Source organism: Pogona vitticeps, chromosome 1, assembly GCF_051106095.1.
Source record: "Pogona vitticeps strain Pit_001003342236 chromosome 1, PviZW2.1, whole genome shotgun sequence".
Classification (NCBI taxonomy): domain Eukaryota; kingdom Metazoa; phylum Chordata; class Lepidosauria; order Squamata; family Agamidae; genus Pogona; species Pogona vitticeps.
The window spans coordinates 23998116-24019580 of NC_135783.1; the positions used below are offsets into that span (position 1 = coordinate 23998116).

The 21465-nt window shown below is 42.8% G+C and overlaps 1 protein-coding gene across 3 annotated transcripts in view; it reads left to right on the forward strand.

Moving 5' to 3' along the window:
• Positions 1–471: 471 nt before the first annotated feature.
• The window catches only part of LRPPRC (leucine rich pentatricopeptide repeat containing), a 153177-nt gene continuing 132183 nt past the window's right edge, over positions 472–21465 (forward strand). For all 3 annotated transcript variants that reach the window (XM_020800523.3, XM_020800524.3, XM_020800522.3), the window contains exons 1-3: positions 472–687; positions 17264–17466; positions 20173–20295. In XM_020800523.3, the coding sequence (XP_020656182.3) occupies positions 491–687; positions 17264–17466; positions 20173–20295 (523 nt within the window). In that variant the 5' untranslated portion in view covers positions 472–490. The remainder of the gene's footprint in view (positions 688–17263; positions 17467–20172; positions 20296–21465) is intronic.

A 21465-nucleotide genomic window follows, 5' to 3' on the forward strand; every position in this document is an offset into this window, starting at 1 on the left:
TAATAATGTTCCCGAAGAAAAAAGTGTTTCAGGATATATTTCGTTTCTGAGGGGCGCCCGTAAATTTCCTTTGCCTTTGATATATTTATATCTCTTCCACGACACTCACAGTGTTTTTATTAAAGAAATAACGTCTTTATTTCTAAGTAATAAAACAAACACATGAAAAACTTCGGGTTCGTTTTCTAATTGGCCCTCATCGTCTCTTCGTTCACCTTTCAGCCCCTCGAAGGAAATCCGATATTTTGGGTCGTTCCATTTGCCTTGTGTAGAGGGAGATTTTTTTCGGAAAAAAATTAAATACCCAAGGCCAAAACAAAACCTAGAATAAATTCCTTTTGGAATAAGTTAATAATATAATGTCGGACTTTATGTTTATAGAGAACACACCGCCCATCCTTTCGTCCAAGCGACCCCCGGGGCTTTACACAGCTCGCCTAGCCACGCCTCTTCCCCCCTTACTGATAGTGGTCGGGTCCGGCCCGGTCACATGCTCCCCCTTGACCGGCGTGCGCGGCGGTGGCGCGTGCAGGAGGAAGAAATCATGGCTGGGCTTTTGAGGTCGGCTTTCCGGCTCCGCTCGTGTCTTCTCCACGTGAGAGCGGGGCGCTGCCTCAGGACCACTGCCTGGTCGCCGGCGCCGCTTTCCTCGTCACAGGCCGCGGCCTCCCGCGGCGGCAACACCAGGTGAGCAGCCTTCCCCGGCCTGGCACGCGTGAGTCGCCGGGGTCCATGGAGAAGGAGAACGAAGGTCGCGAGGGCCTCCTGCTTCCTTCCTTCCGTGCTTCATGCCTAGCTTCAGTCCCGTTGCCAAGCATAAACTCGTGTGAAGAATTACCCTCCTCCCTTCTAAAGTCCTCAAGGCATGCTGGACTACAGTTCACATCGTCCCCAGGCTTTTCTCATAGACTTGGCATTATGGGAGTTGTAGTGCGTGGCGTCTGTTGGGCACCACGTTGTGGGGTGCCGAGTTGGAGTGCGAGGCTGGTGTTTGAGCGGGAGAAGAGGAGGGAGATATTAGGCCAGTTTCGTGTTCTCTTTTCTCCTCCTTCGTTCCTCTCCTGTATTCGCAGCCACGCTGGAGTTAAGATTAAAGTCAGTACTTCTAGTCTTTATTGGCAGTGTATGCTGTTCATTAATCTTTTTGTTTTAAGTGTTTAAGGGGTCAAGTAGACACGTGGTATGAGATCAAAGGCCCACCCAAGCCTTATGTTCTTGTGGTGATCATGTTTCCTGTCCAAGCAGGACATGAGTGTAACAGGGCTTTCCTGCTTTTGCTCTATAGCACCTGATGGGTAGAGGAATACTGCTATCATAACTGCTGGTAGTCCTATCATACCTGGCTATGGCCACTTCCTTTGACCTTGATTAAGTTGGCCAGCATCACTCCTTTCTAGGGGAGTAAGTCCTATGACTCAGTTCAGCATTATTTGATGAATTGCTTGTTTTGCCTCTTCTTGATCTTCTACCATTCTCCACTAGATATGTGCTGACCTGGAGAGAAACCAGAAAAATTGGGTGGGGAGTCCCCCCCCCGTTTTTTTCCAAAGCTATTTTTTGTTTGTTTTTTCCAGAAAAATTGAAATAAAATATGGAGTGTGGAATATGTTCTTTGACAATCATAAATAGTGTGACTATTAGACTAGACTACAGTAATGTGCTCTGAATAGAGGACTTGGAACAGCGTCTACTGTGGCTGAGAAGGCCAATTCGAGTTACAATCCCTTCCACACTGAAGACAAATAAGATCTGTCCCCTGGCCAGCTCCCTGATTTTGCTGGTTTCGGGACTGCCTCTTTGCTTCGGCCTGCTGGACAAGTGTCTCTTCAAAATGCGAGAGACCATGATGCACCGACTGCCTTCAGGCTAAATGCCTGGAGGTGTGACTATGACATGGTTCAAACTATATAACATGAAAACCTTAATGAAACACTTCTGATACTCTGAAACATTATGTATTTAAGTTTTCTCTAGAGATGTAAAATTACATTACATCGCCATTCTTCACATTAGGATACCTTATACATGTATTTTGTTGTATGACTAGGGCTACATACAACCTTCAGTATAAAGAATGAAAAGAGATGGATTACAACCTTTTCTCCTCAAAGTTTTCAGGAGTGGCCCACTTTAAGGGTATGGAAGGTGTTCCTAAGGATGAAGGAATAGAGCGTATGTTGATTAAATTTGCAGATGCTACCAAATTGACAGGGGTTGCTGATTCCCTAGGACAGGATTAAAATTCAAAATGACCTCGACAGATTAGAGTCCTGGGCCAAAATTAACAAAATGATTTTCAGCAGGGAGAACTGTAAGGTCTTACAGCTAGGCAGAAAAAATGAACTGCACAGATAAAGGATGGAAGACACCTGGCTAAACAACAATACCTGTGAAAGGGATCTAGGAGTCTTCGTGCAGTGCCAAGAAACCCAATGCAATTCTTGGTTCTATCAATAGGAGTATAATGTCTTGATCAAGGGAAGTGATAGTACCACTCTATTCTGCTTTGGATGGAACTCACCTGGAATATTTTGTCCGGATTGTTATGGGAACAGAATGATGGGAGGAACTGTATATTGCTTGAGGGTCATGGGATGAAAGTTGGGATATGCATGTAAAAATCCAGTTTGGCCTACTCCCAGCTGAGTGTATGTTGACTCTTCATACATTCAATAGAATCAAATGGTAAGTTTTCTCTTCCACCCTCTGGGAATGCCCCCCTTCAAGCTGTAGGTGAGAACAGCATAGGTTTATATGGTTACTTGTGTTAAGACTGTAGCCTCAGTGCTCTTCTCCATGGTATCCTATTTTAAGATATTACAGGGCATCAAGTTGGAACTAACTTATAGCAACTCTTAATAGGCTTTCAAAGTAAGTGGGTTTTACCAGTTTCAATTTCGCTGCCATAGGTTTCCATTACTAATCAGGAATTCAAACCCAGGTCTTTTGCATCCTAGTCTAACACTATCCAGGCAACCACACTGGGTACCTATTTTTGGATAGCAGGTGGAGAAATTTCATCCTTTCATATGTTGAAGAACTACTGGCGCTATCCTTTGTCATCATTTAGGCTGGCCAAGGCTTTAGGAAACAAGTCCAATGATATCTGGTCAGAAGTTCCCTGGAATTGTTTTAGGAATGTTGAATTTTTTTCTGGGATACACAGCACAACATTATAAAACCACATAATGTAGCCCATGTGATTTGTTGTCTTCTTGCTGGGCTGATCCTCAACTGGATAGGAAGATCAGAATCAAAGACCATGCTGTCCTGGAGTTGGTTAGGAGTTTTCAGTAAGCACTAAGGCAATCTCCTTCTTCGTGGCCTCTGTGAATGCACACAAATGGGGTTTTACTGCGCCTGCACAGGACTCCTCAGAATTTTCTAGAGCTTAAAAAGATGGGATTAGTAGGACGTTGCTCCATGGTGTGCATGCTCCGCCCACTCGTAATACCTCAGTTCCTTTTAGCCACTGTTGAAATTGGACTCCTGTGTGACTCCTAAAGTGATTTTGTGATTCCAATCTTAAAGTTTTCTCATCTTCGGACTGCTTAACATTTTTTGATTCTTGGATCACGGACTTAATGAAGTTTTTTATTTACAGACATTTCCCTGTGAGTTATCTCTTCTTTTGTCTCCCCCCTTCCCCCCCCTGAGGCTGATGTCATATCCAGCCTGGCCTTGCCCATTCTAGTCCTGTTTCAACTGGGTGGGCAACTGTTATCCATCTTTCAAACTTGGAGGCAGCGGTCTCGCAGTCCCTTCCGCGGAAGAAGACAGCAAAGCGGCGTTACATCTCCCCATCCTCCAAGTATCTGTAGGTAATCTTTGTTCTGCGTCCATCTCGACGCCATGTCTTTCCTGAATATGGAGATCCTCTTTATGACTTCAACCAGCACGGTGGTTGCCATCAATACTGTTTTGACGAATTCAATCTGAGATTCAATCAGGACTGTTATGAGCGCCCCAAACATGTTTGGTACACTTATGCCTCATCCGAGTCCTCTCCGTTGCCGTCGCTGCCTGCTTTTCGGAGTCGACACCGAACTTATTACAAGCTTATTACGAACTTATTGCAAGTCCAGTGGTACCGGTGTCTAAGAAGTCTGCTAAACACCGTCTGTCTAGCGCTGAAGTACCGCATCACGATCCAGCTCCATCTTGACACAAGCCCTCTCGACACAAGCCTGTTCCATCCAAGCATCCACACTCTTCTGCAGTGCTGTTGGCTTTGACGTTGTGCCCGACTGTTTCTTTAGCTGGATCCTGCTCTGCCTGTCAGGTCCCAGCATCAACCCCTCTTGTTCCTGTTTCTCAGACTCATCAACTCTCTCCATCTCTGGAGGTTCTTTGGTGTTGACAGTTTCTAAGCATGATTCTCCTTCTGAGGAGTCCAGAGAGTCTCCTTCAAATTTACCAACTCCTGATTTGAACGTTGCAGATGCTCACCCCCCAACCCCACCTGAGGACTTTACGTCTAACTCTCAGCTCATCCTTTGCACGGCCAAATCATTGGAGCTTGATATCGAACAACCATCTCCTCCCAAACATGACCTTGTCTTTGATGACATTAACCAAGGTAAATCCCCCCATTGAGTTTGGCATTCATCCCAGCCATGTTGGACCAGAGAGAATTCTCAAGCTAAGGTGAGCCATTCGCCCCTTTCGGCATTGCACCACAGTCACCGCTTACTATACACAGCATCTGCTAGGTCTGATGGCTTCAACTACGTCTGTACTCCAACATGCGAGACTGAAGATGCGGTCCTTACAGGCCTGGTATCTATCCCAGTTCGACCCTCTGCTACACCATCCTTCCAAGCGTCTACTGGTGACCCCGGAGTTAACTCGCCAACTTACCTGGTGGACTTCTGTCCCTCACCTCCTGGTGGGCCGCCCATTCAGACCTCTCCAGTTCACGGTACAGGTCATGACAGATGCCAGCGAGATAGGATGGGGTGCACACTGCAGTCATCGAGAGATCCACGCTTTGTGGTCAAGCTCAGAGAGATTGCTGCACATCAGTCACCTAGAGTTGTCATCAAATCCTTCCAAGCTTTCCAATTTCTCATAGCTGGTCGTGGCGTCCAGGTCATCATGGACAATATGATCACTGTGTATTATATCAACAAACAGGGTGGCACCCATCCTTTGAATCCTCTATATTTAGCGATTCAGCTGTGGGAATGCTGTTCCGATCACCGTGTCTTTCCTGTGGCTCTTCACGTGGCTACAGAGAATGAGGTTGCTGACCGCCTGAGCTGTTTTACCACCCAAACCCACAAGTGTACCCTCAATTATGCCATTTTCTCATCTCTGCAGTCGATGGGGAGACACCAGGTCTTTGCCACTCAGTTCAACTCCAAATGCAGCAGGTATTGCTCTCGGGCAGGAAGAGCAGAGATCTCTCAGTGACGCTTTCATGGTGGACTGGGGCAAGAGCCTTCTTTATCTCTTTCCGCCCACTCTTCTCCAGTGAACAATACTTGGGCTCCGTCAGCTGAACTCCAATGCCATTCTAGTAGCACCATGGTGGCCTCGACAACTGTGGTTCACCACTCTCAGAGCCATGGCTGTGACTTCCTGAGATTACCTCTTCAGCCGTCCCTTCTGACTCAGGACGAAGGTTGACTTTGTCATCCCGACCTCGACTCTCTACACCTTACTGCGTGGAGAATTCTCCCACTGTGGTTGAAGTTCTAGATAGGGCTAGGAAGCCCTCTACTCAGTTATTATATTCGTATAAGTGGAACGCTTTTACAAAATTTGCTGCATCATGGAATTTGCCCATAGTTCCAGTTTCCTTGGACACCCTTCTCGAGTTCTTTCATTGTCTTTTTGACCAAGGTTTGGCTCATTCAACGTTGAAAGTTTATATTTCTGCTATAGTTTCGTATCAGCCTGTGGGGTCTGAGGCCTCTCGTTTATTTTCTCATCCTACCTTGAAGAGATTTCTGAGAGGTTTATGGAACATGCAGCGACCTACATGGTCTCCACTTCCACAGTGGTCTCTCCAAGTTGTTCTCCGTGCACTTGCTCGTCCACTGTTTGAGCCCATGGCCTCTTTGCATCTCAAACTTCTTTCCATCAAGACTTTATTCTTTGTGGCTATAAATTCTGTGTGTTGAGCAAGTGAGCTGTCCGCTCTGAGCTGATGAGTCTTATATTCAATTTTACCCAGACAAGATTGTATTATATCCAGATGTATCCTTTCTTCCCAAGGTGATTTCATATTTTCATGTTAATCAATTGTTAATCCTTCCGACGTTGATTCCAAGTCCCTCTTCTGATGTTGAGCGCGTGCTCCACTCCCTCAATGTTCGGCGTGCCTTAGCATTTTATATTTCTAGGACTAAGGAATTTTGCACTTCCCCCAGACTTTGTGTGCTTCCATGGCCCACGAAAGGGCTCTCTGCCTCCTTGCAGACAGTCTTGAGGTGGATTGTCTCTGCTATTAGCTTATGACTTGGCAGGCAAGACTCCGCCAGAGGTGCTAAAGGCGCACTCCATGAGAGCTATGGCAACTTCTACAACTTGGTTGTGTGGCGTTGAAGTCCCTGACATCTGTCAAGCGGCCATTTGGTCTACACCCTCGACTTTTGTGACACATTATCATCTTGAAGTCAGTGCCAAGAAGGAAGCAAGTTTTGGAAGGGTTGTGCTGACTTCGTTGTTGGCGTGACGGCCCTCCTTCCGGTGAGTGAGCGTACTAGTCACCCATTTGTGTGCATTCACAGAGGCCACGAAGAAGAAAGAGAGGTTACTTACCTGTAACCATAGTTCTTCGAGTGGTCGTATGTGAATCCACATATCCCGCCCATCCTCCCCACTGTCCATTACAGTGGACCCTTGACTTACAGACGGCTTGACTTACAGACTTTTTGAGTTACAGACTTCTCTGGCCGCAAAATTTAGGTTTGACTTGCAGACTGAGATTTGACTTACAGACCAGAAAAAAAACAAAATGGAACAAAAACGGCCTGTTACGGGATTAATCGGTTTTCAATGCACTGTAGGTCAATGGAGACTTGACTTACAGACTTTTTGACTTGAGAACCATCTTCCAATATGGATTAAGTTCTCATGTCAAGACCCCACTGTACTTGGTGTCTTGACCTTGTTGGAGTCAGAGCCTTAACAGCAGCGGACATTCCAGAACTGATATATTTTGGGCAGGTGGAGCATGCGCGCCATGGGGCAGCGTCCTACTAATCATGCCTTTTAAAGCTCTAGAATATTCCGAGGAGTCCTGCGCAGGCGCAGTGAAACCCCATTTGTGTGGATTCACAGAGACCACTCGGAGAACTATGGTTACAGGTAAGTAACCTTTCTTTCTAACAGGCAGCTAGGACAGCAATCTGCCTATCCTAGGCCATGTAGCCTTCCAGCCCAACCTTTCTCCAAGTGAATGCATTACGTATGAGTCTGGCAGGCAGAACTCCCAGAAATGAGAATTCTGGAATTTAGAAGTCTAACCTGCCCCCAAAAAACCCAAATAGCACCAAAGAGAAAAATAGTAATGATGAAAAAGTTTTAATACAAATGAACTAATTGGATTAAGTTGAAAAAAAAATAGCTCTCCCAGAGTGTCCTAACATTATTTATCGGACTAAAATCAAATAGTGGTAGTTGTGGGTTTTTCGGGCTCTTTGGCCGTGTTCTGAAGGTTGTTCTTCCTGATGTTTTGCCAGTCTCTGTGGCTGGCATCTTCAGAGAACAGCGCGTTAGGAAGAACAACCTTCAGAACACGGCCAAAGAGCCCGAAAAACCCACAACAACCATTAGATCCTGGCTGTGAAAGCCTTCGCAAATACATTAAAATCAAATAAATTGAGAATGTGCTGGGTAAAAGGCCACTGTGAAAAAGAATAACTTAGTTTTACAAGAAGTTTTTTGAGATGTTCCTATGAAAGAGCCTTGAGAATCCTAGAACTGATTTATGCCTTAGCAGATTTCTTCAGTATAGTAGACAACTAGTCCTTTCTTTATGTACCAAGAAAAAGCTTGGTCCTTTTGGTAAATGAGTGTTATTCACTGTTAACATGTCTTCTGCATATAATTTACTCAAGTGGCAAAAGAAGTGTGAGTTCATCTCTAGTCTGCTTGATTAAAAAAAAATAGGCTGGCAGGGCGCAGGCATCATCCTCTAGAGCAGGACTCTCCAAATTTTTGATCATGCGGGCCACACTGGATATTTTCAACATTTTTGAGGGTTGAAGGAACAGGAATGTGAGCGCGTATGCGCTACCACACACATGCATGCCCCACACATGCACATGCACCCTGCCCTCCTGCACTGCCAAGCCACACGCCACACATGCATGCCCACTTCCCATGCCTGGACCGCCCCCGGTGCACGGGCTGAATGGAATGGGCCAGATAAAACGGCAAGGTGGGCTGGATGTGGCCCACGGGCCATAGTTTGGAGACCCCTGGTCTAGAGTCTAGATTACTAGCATAGCCCTCATTTTTTTCAAGGTAAGTCTATCTCTTCTTGGGTGTTTTTTGTTGTTGTTGTTATTTGTCATCAAGTTGGAGCTGACTTAAAGTGGCCCTAATAGTACTTTCAAGGTAAGCTAGGTATTTAGGAAGCGGTTTTATCAATTCAGCATTCCCAATGAGCTTCCATGGCTTATGAGGGATTTGGACCCAGGCTTTCAGAGTCCTAATCGATCAATCTATCCATTACACCTCAATGAGTATCCTGTGTAGGGCTTATTTCATCATCAGTTTAGGTAATCCCACCCAACATGGTGAGAAAAGCTTAACATTCCTTTCTGTGATGTACCTAATAGCCAAAATCACTTACAATTGTCTGGTATTAAATCAGTAGGTTAAAATAAGTTTATTTACACATCCAATTATTTGTGTCCTAAAAATAATAGTGCTGATTTAGAGAAATCATGGTGAAAGCTATAATTGAGTATCAGATTTCAAACTACCCACCATTAAACAAAAGAAAAGTAAAATAATTTCCTTCATACTTGGAAATAATTTTGGTAAGCATGACTAAAGTTTTTTTAAGCTGCTTGAAATTTTTCAAGCTGCTTGAAATTTTGAAGGAGAAGTACGTAATCTAATCTAGTCCCAACAAAGTTTAGGCCACTTGTTCATCTTGAATGGAAAGCACATAACAATAGCATGAAAAACTGTTGAACACGTTCAGAGAGTAGTAAGATAACAGCTACATGGAATATAAATGCAAAGCAATTGCTTCTTAATTCATTGATGACCAACTGTCATCAACCCTAGCCCGAAATGGTCAGGAGCTATTTGCAGTCCAGACACATGGAAGTTGCTTTGAAAGCATAGAAAGCTCAGCTCATTAACCTAGTACAGTATAGTCAACATTTGCTGTCAGCAGCACTTCCGGGGATCGAGCAGAATTCTTTCTTAGACCTATCTGCGAATTGCAGATTGATATTGGGACCTTTAATGTGCAAAGTAAGTGGAGCACCCCTGGGCTGCAGTCCCTTGTTCCAGAGAAGGCAGTTTGTGTGGTGGTTTGCAAGCAAGATGTGATGGTGGTGGGCAACTGAAGCTGGTATGCATCTTTAGATTTCTAAACCACCTTCCTCTAACACATTGCAGCATGCAGTGTGTACAGAATTTCTGTCTAAAGAGTATGGGTTCTACTGGAGAAGTAGGCACCTATGCATTTATCAAGAAGCTCTGTCCATTATTGCAGCACATTTATTTGTGTCAAGATGAGCATAGTTACCTGTTGGTAATTGTGACAGTCAGAATTCATGATATGTACTGTATGTATGTATCTTTTGACTCTTTTTGGAAATATCTAGATTTAGATATTTATGATTTAAAAAAATCAATGTTATTTAGAGCCATAGTAGAACTTTATTCTATTTCTGGAAATCATTTGGCATGTATACTAAGGGACTAGAGGAGTGGCCATTACAAATACTTGTTTATTAATTTGATTACCTAATTTGAATTAGATTAAGTGCGTCTGTAAGTTTGAAGTCTGCTGTACTAACCACTGTATAGGTTTGTAGTTGATCCTCTTTGAGGCTGAGGGGAGTAGTCCAAAGCTGAGTTACAGAGCTATCTTCTATCCATTTTTGTGGGTCGCTTCCTCTGCAGGTATGGGATAGGCCCCATAGGAAAGTGCTGCATAGCAGGGGTTTCCTGGGATTCTTGTACCTGTAGCTAAGCACAGACAGGCTGAGAACAATGTTTCCAAGTTTAAGAGGTCTATCTTTGCTAGAAGTCTATCAAAATATAGGCTATCCAGCCTATGTATAGTGAGGTTCTTTCACCAGCAGTTGATAAAATACTTACAAGATGACATGGGTTTAAGCATTGTCAGGGCTTGAAACATTTTAGAATGTCTCACCAGTCAATCAAAAGTTCACCAGTCAGCATGACCAAACTATAGCCTTGCAATTTATGTTTAAACTTAAACTTAAATTTAAACTAGGCACTTTCTACATAACAATGCGTACAAACCCAAAATAAATATACCCTCAGACTTGGACTGCTTTATTACCTGCATGCCTGTGGGATCATGAAGCTTGTATTTTGAATGTCTTTCTTTTGAATGTCTCCAGCAAAAAATAAAACTGAAAGCAAAAGTGCCCGGCCTTTTAAGGAGCCAGGTCGTTCGGTTGAAATTGGGAGCAGGGAATCTCCATATTCTCCAGCATGGGACTACTCTACATTCTCCTGCAAAGCTATATATCTATGTTCTGCTCGAACTCTTTTCTTGTGAGAAGAGGGCTGTTTTTCCTTTTGCAATGGGAAGGGGGAGGGAAGGACTGCAGGATCAGAGAGAGAGACTGACTGAGGGTAAGGAGGCAGGGAGGGAGCTGTGGCTCATCAAGCAGCATTTTTTCACTCGTTTGAGACGAGTAGACAAGTGGATTTTTCAAGCCCTGAGCATTGTGATCCTTTAGGGCAGTGGCCCCAACTTTGGGCCTCCAGATGTTCTTGGACTTCAACTCCCAGAAATCCTGGCTAGCAGAGGTGGTGAAGGCTTCTGGGGGTTGTAGTCCAAGAACATGTAATAGTTAATCTTTAAGGTGCCATATGTTTTTGTCTTGTTTCTTTGGATTTTGTCTGATATACTTGCATAGACTAACACAGCTACCTCTTCCAAAACTGCATATCAAAGTTTAAAATAACTAACTCTGTTTGTGGAAACGGTGGATAAAAATCATCAATTTGCTTAAATCAGTTTGATTTAAATCTAATCGACCCTATGTGGCAGCAAGCAGCCTTCAGAAATCTTGATTTGGCAGTGACTTGTTTCCATTAGCTATAGTTAATACCAACCATAGTTTCTTGGATTCCAACAATATATCAATCTTTCTTTAATGTAAAATGGAAGAAAATGCTGCCAAGTGGTTTGGCTAACAACAACAACTCTTCAAGGCTTCATTCCTGTTTCCCCTCCAAATTTTATTGGATTTTAACTGTCATCACATGATCCATGTTCTGCAGTGATAGTACGGTGGTGCCTCCACTTACGAATGTCCCTACTGATGACCATTTTGAGTTACAACCAGCTCCGGCCATAAAATTTTGCTTCTACTTGCGACCGGAGCTTCAGCTTACGAAGATAAGAAGGTCAGGGGAAAAAGGCAGGAAATTCAAAATTCTAACTGTAGGTGGCGACGAGGCTGCTTTGTAGCTCTTTCGCCCCAGCAGTTAGAGAGTGTGTGTCGTCGGAGGAGGATTGGGACTGCCTCCTTCTGCTTCTGTGTGTGTGTGTGTGTGTGTGCAGGGAGGCTTTGGGCTGCCTTGTAAGGTAAGGTGCTGTTTTTTGCTTTTTAAAAACCTCTGGGTGTTTTTGCAGCGTAGTATTGAGCTGGGGGGTATGTTTCTGTGCTGTGATAGGTCTTGGGGGGTTGGTTGCTTTTTGGGGTTTTCCCCCATTTCTGATGGGTCTTGGGGGGCTTGTTTGTTTTTTGGTTCCCCCCTCATTTCTAGTGGGTCTTGGGGGGTTTGGTTGCTTTTGGGGTTTTTCCCCCTATTTCCAATGGGTCCTGCATGCTTCCCTTGCTTTTTCCTTTGTTTTCTGTGCATTTCCGATCTGCTCCGTTTGTTTTTTGTGCATTTCTCATGAGTCTTGCACGCTTGATTGCTTTTCTCCCCTCTCCCCTCGGCTGGAAGGATTAATCGCGTTTCCAATGAGTCTTGTGGGGTTTTTCTTTTTCTTTTCTTTTCTTTCTTTTTTTGTGATTTTTTCTTCGGCCAGAAGGGATTACTTGCATTTCAATGCATTCCTATGGGAATGCTTCGACTTACGACCATTTCGAGTTACGTCCATCTTCTGGAATGGATTATGGTCGTAAGTGGAGGCACCACTGTACTCTAAAATATCTTGAAGGCAGCAAGATTGGGAAGGCTTTTTAAAATGCTTCCTTAATTTCATTCTTAAATATAGAAGGTTGGCAGAATTTAACCTGATGGAACCTAAAATTCCTCATCATTGAATGAGAGTAGTTGTCTGATAATAGATGGTATCTGCCCATATGAGCCTGCTCAGGTTTTTAAATCATGAAGAGAGACCTTTCTCTCTGCCCAGACCCCCTCACAGATGCATATTTTGTTCTCCCCTGAGGACAAGAGAAGAAAGCTGCCTCTGCCACGGCTCCCAAGCTGTGGAACTTCTTCTCAAAGGAGGTCATGCTGGCCCCTCTTGGCTGTCCTTGTACTTGCAGGCAAATATCTTTCTCTTCAGGCAGGCCTTTTCTTAGTAACTGGCTGCCTAAAGAGGCTGTGTGTGTGTTTGTGTGTGTGTGTGTGTGTGTGTGTGTGTGTGAGAGAGAGAGAGAGAGAGAGCTCCTGTTTTTCAGTTTTCTCCCTTCCAGTTTTTGTACAGTTTGCTTTAATGTTGCTTTAATGTTGCTTTAATGTTGTAAGCCTCTTTGGGTCCTCTTGAGGAAAAAAGTAGGATTTACATATTTTAAATAAACAAATGCAAAAACCTAAAGGGCTGTATGGTGTCCACATATACTAAATGCCATTTAACTGAGCCCACTGAAGAAAGACTGTAAGACCTGGGCATGTTTCGTGCAGTTTCGTCCTAATGCAGGGGAAATATAGCATTTTTCAAATACTTGAAAGGTTGTCATTCAGAGGAGGGGCAGGATCTGTTCTCTATCATCCCAGAGTGCAGGACATATAATCATCTGCTCATACTACAGGAAGTCAGATTTCGGTGGAATATCAGGAAAAACTTCCTGTTAGAGTAGTATGGTAATGGCACCGATTTCCTCAAAAGGCAATGAGTGCTCCAATACTGGAAGGATTCAAGAGAAATTTGAATAATCGCGTTACAGATGTCATTTGATTTGTATTTCTGCATTAAGCAGGGGATTGAACTCTGATCTTATAGCCCCCTTCCAATTTAATGATTCAATGATTATATGATTGGCTTGTTTTACATGAAAATCCATAGGAATCTTCAACCAAAGTAGCTAACTTTTAATCCATCTCAGGTAAGGGGAGAAACTTGCTTTTTTACTTTATAAATTTTTTCTTCAATACAGAACTTACTCATATCATAAATAAATTATATGATTGATATCCTGATATTTCTGGGGAAAAATGATGTCCTTAATATTTTTCTTTTAATGTATTTCTTGGCATTTTCACTTTTGACTTTGTAGGACTTCCCTTCCCTACCTTCTCTCATCTTTTCTTTTGCAAGTATAATTTTGTACAGTGGTGCCTCGCATTACGACGTTAATTCGTTCCAGCACCCCTTCAGTGTGTTCCAGTGGGCTGGAAACTCACAGTCCAGTGAAGATCCTCCATAGGGCAGCCATTTTCGGTGCCTGTGCAGCGAGGAATCCATCGCAGAAAACAGCGGAGAGCCATTTTATTTACCCGGCGGCCATTTTGAAACTGATGATCAGTTGTCTGAAAATCGTCGTTTTGCGAAGAATCGGTTCCTGAAGCAGGGAACCTATCATCGCAAAGCAAAAAACCCCTATTCAGACCATTGTTTTACGATCGCAAAAGCGATCACAAAAACATCATTGTAATGCGGTTTCGTCGTAATGCAGGGCAATCATAAAGCGGGGCGCGACTGTAGTCAAATCACTATGTCATTTGTGATGTTGAAAATGTGAATAATTACTTAGTTCTATTGTCTGTCCTACATTAAACCTCTCTGCCCAGACGTAAAGAAATGTATATCTGTATAAGAGATCCTATAAACATTTCGTACCTGCACACATAGATTAACTGAATAATTGAGTTGGAAGGGCCTATAAAGCTATTGAGTCCAACCCCTTGCTCAATGCAGGAATCCAGATCAAAGCATATCTGATACAGTGGGGTCTTGATTTAAGAACGGCTTGAGTTAAGAACATTTTGACTTAAGAACCACTCTCATAGGAAAATATTGACTTGACTTACATACTTAGATTTGAGTTAAGAACTGAAAAAAACCACATGGGAGGCAGGGAAAGTGCAAAATTTGAACTTTCAGTTAACTGTTGGCCAGTGAAAAGGGTGCCTGTCTGCTTCCTCACTCCTCCCAGCGTTTAGAGAGTGGATTGGGAGACAGTCTTCAGACTGCCTGGTACGGTACTGCCTGGACTGTATATTCCCTGCCTTCCCTGAACCTTTCTTGACCTAAGAAAAAAAGAAACAAAATATCCCCTGTAGTGGTCAAAGGCAGAATAGCAGCTTCCCATTAGTTTCTATGGACGGAAAAGAGCAGATACGGATCAAATGGTTTTCAATGCATTCCTATGGGAAATGCAGATTTGACTTGAGAACTTTTTGACTTGAGAACCGCCTTCCAATATGGATTAAGTTCTCAAGTCAAGACCCCACTGTAGATGATTGTCCAATTTTCTCTTGACTGCCTCCAGCATTGGAGCATTCACCACCTCCCAAGATAATTGGTTCCGTTGTTCTGCTCTAACAGTTAAGAATAGACATCGGGATGAATTAAAAAATGAATTGTGATATTACTGTAGTTAAAAATCACTCATTCTTTTAATACTGTATTTATCTTCTCATATTCATCAATTCCAGAGACCGCAGTGGATACAAAGGGATGAATATTTCTTCATTTTTATTGGCTAGCCTTTCCTCTCTGCCTATGGCCTTCCCACTCTGCCCATGAGACTGCTAAACAGGCGGACAGATGAACTCATGGCCTACCTTCCCACCCTCTTCCCCTTCCTACCCTCCACTTCCGCCATCCATAACTGCCTTCTGCGGCAGCCTCTCCTGCGGCAGCCTCTCCTGCCGCAGCCTGGCACAAGGGACACTGGCTGCCCTTTACAAAGGTGGCAGCTGTGGCTTCCCTAAGGGCAGGGAAGCCACAGCCACCATCTTTGCAAAGGGTGACCCAGATTCCCTTGACATGCCTTAACTGGACACAGTACTCTAGATGAGACCTAACTAGTGCTGAATAGAGGAGGACTCGTACCTCACAGGATTTGGAGACTATACTTTGGTTAATGCATCCTAAAATAGCATTAGCCTTTTTTTTCAGCCACATCACACTGTTTGCTCATATTCAGGTTGTGATCTACAACAACTCCAAGATCTGTCTCATTTGTAATATTACTCAGCCAAGTATCCCTGATCTTGCAGTAGTGCATTTGGTTCTCCCTCCCCTGATGTAGAACTTCACACTTATCCCTGTTAAATTTCATTCTGTTGTTTTCAGCCCCATGCTCAAACCTATCAAAATCTTTTAAAAATTTCCCCATCTTCCATGGTATTAGATATTCCACCCAATTTTGTGTCATCTGCAAATTTGATAAGTATTCCCAGCACTCCCTCATCTAATTCGTGCATTTACATCATGCAAACCTTTATATACTGTACTTTCATATCCACTAGTTTGATATTAAATGGCACTTTAAAAATAGGAATTGGTGAGTTTAATTGGTTTTTATGCAGTTGTTTTTAAAATGGCATTTATTATGTTTACAGAGTATTTTTCATTATTTTTGAAGGGTAAGTTTTATGTTGACTTAAATACTGTACAGTGGTGCCTTCTGGAAATATTATTGTTAGATGATAATTGTATATTTGTTATCTGGCATTTTGGGATTTTCCTGCCTGTTAACACTGTAGATAGGAAGGCAAATAGAGTGTATTTTCTTGTTTAGTTGTTAAGTCGTGTCTGACTCTTCATGACCCCATGGACCAGAGCATGCCAAGCCCTCCTGTCTTCCACTGCCTCTCGGAGTTTGGTCAAATTCATGTTGGTTGCTTCGTTGACACTGTCCAACCATCTCATCCTCTGTCGTCCCCTTCTCCTGCCCTCACACTTTCCCAACATCAGGGTCTTTTCCAGGGAGTCTTCTCATGAGATGGCCAGAGTATTGGAGCCCCAACTTCATGGTTTGTCCTTCCAGTGAGCACTCAGGGTTGATTTCCTTCAAAATGGATAGGTGTGTTCTCCTTGCACTCCAGGGGACTCTCAAGAGCCTCCTCCAGCACCACAATTCAGAAGCATTAATTCTTCAGCAGTCAGCCTTCTTTGTGGTCCAGTTCTCACTTCCATACATCGCTACTGGAAAAACCATAGCTTTGACTATGTGGACCTTTGTCAACAAGGTGATGTATCTGCTTTTTAAGATGCTGTCAAGGTTTGTCATCGCTTTCCTCCCAAGAAGCAGACTGTGGTCATCATCTGCAGTGATCATGGAGCCCAAGAAATAAAATCTGTCACTGCCTCTATATCTTCCCTTTCTATTTGCCAGGCGGTGATGGGACCAGTGGCCATGATTTCAGTTTTTTTGATGTTGAGCTTCAGACCATTTTTGGCACTCTCCTCTTTCACCCTCATTAAGAGGTTCTTTAATTCCTTCTCACTTTCTGCCATCAGAGTGTTATCATCTGCATATCGGAGGTTGTTGATATTTCTTCTGGCAATCTTAATTCCGCCTTGGGATCCCTCCAGTCCTGCCTTTCACATTATGTATTCTGCATATAAGTTAAATAAGCAGGGAGGCAATATACAGCCTTGTCGTACTCCTTTCCCAATTTTGAACCAGTCATTTTTTCCATATACAGTTCTATTTTGAGTTTTGAAGGATTTTATTATGTGTGTTATACTGTTGTGTTTTATTATCTATGTAAGCCGCCCCGAGTAGACTTTGTCTAGGGGGGTGGGGTAAAAGTCTAATAAAAGTAAAAGTAAAGTATTCCGTATCTAGTTCTAAGAATGTATTAATCTGTGTTCATTCATAATTATGTGAAAAGTAATTGCTCCTTGCTGTGACATTTTCCTCTTTTTTTTTTTTTTTTTTTTTTTTGGCAGGCATTTACTCTACCAAACAAGACTTTTTACAGTTGCAACCGAAAAGAAGGAAGTTACTCAAGAGCAACCAGTCCCAGCTATTCAAGCGACCAGAGCACAGCCATTTGATTGGGCTTTGAATAAACTGGAAAATTCAATCAGACGAACAGGGCGTATTACAAAACATATTGTATTAGGGATATTTCGTGAGGTGTGCAGTTCAGGTAGAGAATTAATTTATTGCTGTTTTCAATTTGTAGAGCAAATCTGGGAGGAGGAGGCAAAGGGAAGGTTGTGCTGAAAAGAAATATATAATGGGCTGTTTATTGGGAGTGGGATTGATATATTCTGGCCTTGCTTATCTCTGCTGTATGACTCCCTAGCTACTGATAAGTGGCAGCTGTATAAGAGGTGGGTTAGAAAGTGCGTGTAGGAAATACAGTGGTGCCTCGCTTAATGAGTGCCTCGTTTAGCGATGAATCCGCATAACAATGTGTTTTTTTAGAAAATAATATGCACCGTATAACGATGTTTCCTATGGGCGATTTTCGCTTAGCAAAGTTTGGGACCATGCTTCGCATAACGAATGCGATTTTAGGTCCCCTGCTTCACTTAACGATGTTTCTTTTTTCAATTTAAAAAGTGTCTTAGAAGGGTCAAAAACGGTTCTAAATGCTTGGATTCGTTAGAGGACCCCCTAAGTCATGTGCAAACCTGATTTGGCTTTGATCTGACTTTTCGTTAATTTATGGTGAATTTTTTTTTCCGGCCCATAGGAACCAATGGACCTGTCAAAATGCTTTCCTATGGGGGAGAAAACAATTCACCATAAATTAACGAAAGTTCAGATCAAAGCCAAATCAGGTTTGCACATGACTTAGGGGGTCCTCTAACGAACCCAAGCATTTAGAACAGTTGCTGAATCTTCGTTAATTTATTGTGAATTTTTTCTTCCCCCATAGGAAACAATGGAGCTGTCAGATTTTGACAGCTGTCAAAAGTTGGGGGGAAAAATTCACCCTAAATTAACGAAAAGTCAGATCAAAGCCAAATTAACTTTTGCATCCGTTTTAGAGGGTGCAGAAGCTAATCCAAGCATTTAAAACCATTTTTGACCCTTTTATGACACACTTAAATTTGCAAAAATTGACTTCGCAAAGCCATTGAAATGTATTGATTTTGATCCCGATGGGCTCAGGTAGCTGAGTCAGCCTTCCATTCTTCCAAGATCAGTAATTAAGTACCCAGATCACAGGGGGTGGGGGCAGTGTGTCACCTTCATAATTAAATTGTAAGTGACAAGAGAGTGCCTTGAGTTCTGTGGGGTGGTACAAAAGCAGAGCGCGCGCACAAAGAGAGAGAGACTTTCAGTTTTAGTTCCTTTCTTCTCATTGGAACGCTCATTTTCTGTCTCCTAACTCACTTCTTTCCAAATTCCTTAAAAAAGACAACCTTTTTACTCTTTTTTGAATTTCTTTTTCTATTAATCTGTCCTTCCTCTGGGATGTCAGACCAGGATGATAGGCTGTTGTTTTCAGTGAAGTCTCTGACTCCCACTAAACCTGCAGTGGCCAAGTCCAAGGCAGAACTGTGACTGGAGAAATTCCATAAGTGCAGCACTTATGTGCATGTAATTATCCCAAAATGTATGCAAAAGAAAATCTAACAAATGTCCAAGTTGATTCTATTGAACTTGCCCGCTTCCGGTTTAAAAAGGTTTTATTATCATAATATTTTAATTTGATTAAATTTTACTTATTTACACGTAGGTTATTTTACAGGAGCCATGGTAACAGATTTTTGGGTTTTTGTCCCATTTCTGTCAGCACATAGTTATATTGCTAGCAGATACAGTGGTGCCTCGCTTAGCAATTGCCTCGTTTAATGATGTATTCGCTTACCGATGGGTTTTTTTGAGCGATTTTGCGCTCCGTTTAGAGATGTTTCCTAATGGGGAAATTTCGCATAGCGATGTTCGGGACCTTGCCTCGCTTAGCGATGACAGTTTAGGTCCCCGTTTCACTTAATGATGTCCGTTTTTGCAATTTTAAGTGTGTCTTACAATGTTCAAAAACAGTTTTAAATGCTTGGGATCGTTAGTGCACCTTGCAAAACCTGTGCAATCTTAATTTGGCTTTGTTCTGAGTCTTCGTTAATTTTTGGTGAATTTTTTTCTCCCCCCCCATTGCAATGCATTGAACTGTCGGTTATGGAGTATCAAGTAATTTTGTGGGGTACCCTTTTTATGAAACAAATGATGTAAGCCGGAAATTATATTTATTGGGATTTTAGAAGTTGTGTCTCCACATTACTATATTTTTCCGTATATAAAAAGACACTTTTCCCTTAAATTATTAGACCAAAAATTGAGGGTTGTTTTATATACGGCAGACAACTGTTTTCCCTGCCTTTTGCGAAGCCACAGGGCTTAGCAAAAAGGAAGGGAAGGCTGCCTTCAGGTAACGCGGCCGTGAAAGGGCTGCACAATTGCAGCCCTTTGATCCTGAAGCCCTTTCATGGCTGCTTCAGGATCAAAGGGCTGCGATCATGCAGCCCTTTCACAGCTGCATTACCCACTTCCTAAGCCCCGTGGTGCTTAGGAAGTGGATAAAGCAGCCATGAAAGGGCTTCAGGCTCAGAGGGCTGCAATTGTGCAGCCTTTACCTGAAGGGAGCCTTCCCTTCTTTTTTCCTAAGCCCCATAGCTTTGCAAAAGGCAAGGAATAGTGGCGGTCAAAGGGAGCTTTTCCCTTCCTTTTGCTAAGTTCCGTAGCTTAGCAAAAGGAAGGGAAAGGCAAGGATCAAATTTTCTAATTTGGTTTTAGAAAAGGGGGGGTCATCTTATACATTGGGTTGTCTTATAAAGGGAAAAATATGGTATGTTAGTAATCTGCTTATGTTGTTTTTCAAAACTCTTTTCAAAAAATTCAGGTAATCCAAGTGGAAACCAGGCGCTGCTGCTGTTGAGAACCTGTGGTTTGTTATTGCCTGAGCAAACTCCAGCTGAAAGGACAGAACTTGCCCATACCATATGGACCAAACTGAAAGAACTGGGTATGTCTGCTCTTTGGTTTAAGAAAAATACACATACAGTGGTGCCTCGACTTACAACCATAATCTGTTCCAGAAGATGGACGTAACTCGAAATGATTGTAAGTCGAAGCACCATTTCCCATTGAAATGCATTGGAACAGGATTAATCCATTCCAGAAGAAAAAAATACCCCCCCCAAAAAAATATAAAAATAAAACACTGCAAGCCCCATAGGAACGCACTGGTGCTGCCAAAAAACCCCCGCACAAAACCGCAAAAATAAACAACGGAGCAAGCCCCATTGGAAGGCACTGGGGCTGCAACAAAACAAAACAAAAGAAAAAATAAACAGAGCAAGCCCCGAAGGCGCTGGGGCCTAAAAACAAAACCAAACCAAAAATAAACAACGGAGCAAGCCCCATCGGAATGTGCCGGGGCTATTAGAAACAACAACAACAGAGCAAGCCCCGAAGGCACTGGGGCTTTAAAAAATCCAAAAATAAATAATGGAGCAAGCCCCATCAGAAGGTGTTGGGGCTGCTAAATAAATAAATATATAAATAAATCACCAAACACACAAACAAAAAAACACCAAAAAACAAAGCAACAACACAGCACAGAAATATAACCCCCCCAGCCCAAACCCACCCTGCAAAACCAACCCAGAACAGTTTTTTAAAAATCAGAAAGCAGCCCCTTACCCTACCAGGTAGTCTGAAGCCTTCTCTGATCACACTCACTCTAACTGTTGGGGCGAAAGAACTACAAAGAAGCAGCCTCTTCATTTACCAGCGGCTAGCAGATTTGAATTCCCCACCTTTTTTCCCTGCGTTTTTCTGGTCTCAACTCAAAGCTCTGGCAACAAGTCGAAGCAAAATTTTGCAGCCAGAGCTGGTCGTAACGCGAAATGGTTGTAAGTTGGGACGTTTATAAGTCGAGGCACCACTGTATAGGTGTCTCTCTTTTTTTAGCATGTAGTGTGTTTGTCTATTGAAGTAAAATCAGAATTATGGTACCACTATGTTCTATGTCTTGCTGGCATTTGTTAGTTCTTGGCTAATATACAACACTTTGATGTCTGTGGTTTCAGATTTTGAAAGCTATACTGACATCTAGGGGTATTGATAGTAAAACCAAGCCTATTTTTGTTCACTTAAGTTGTTTAATTTGTTGTTTATTGCTACTGAGGGA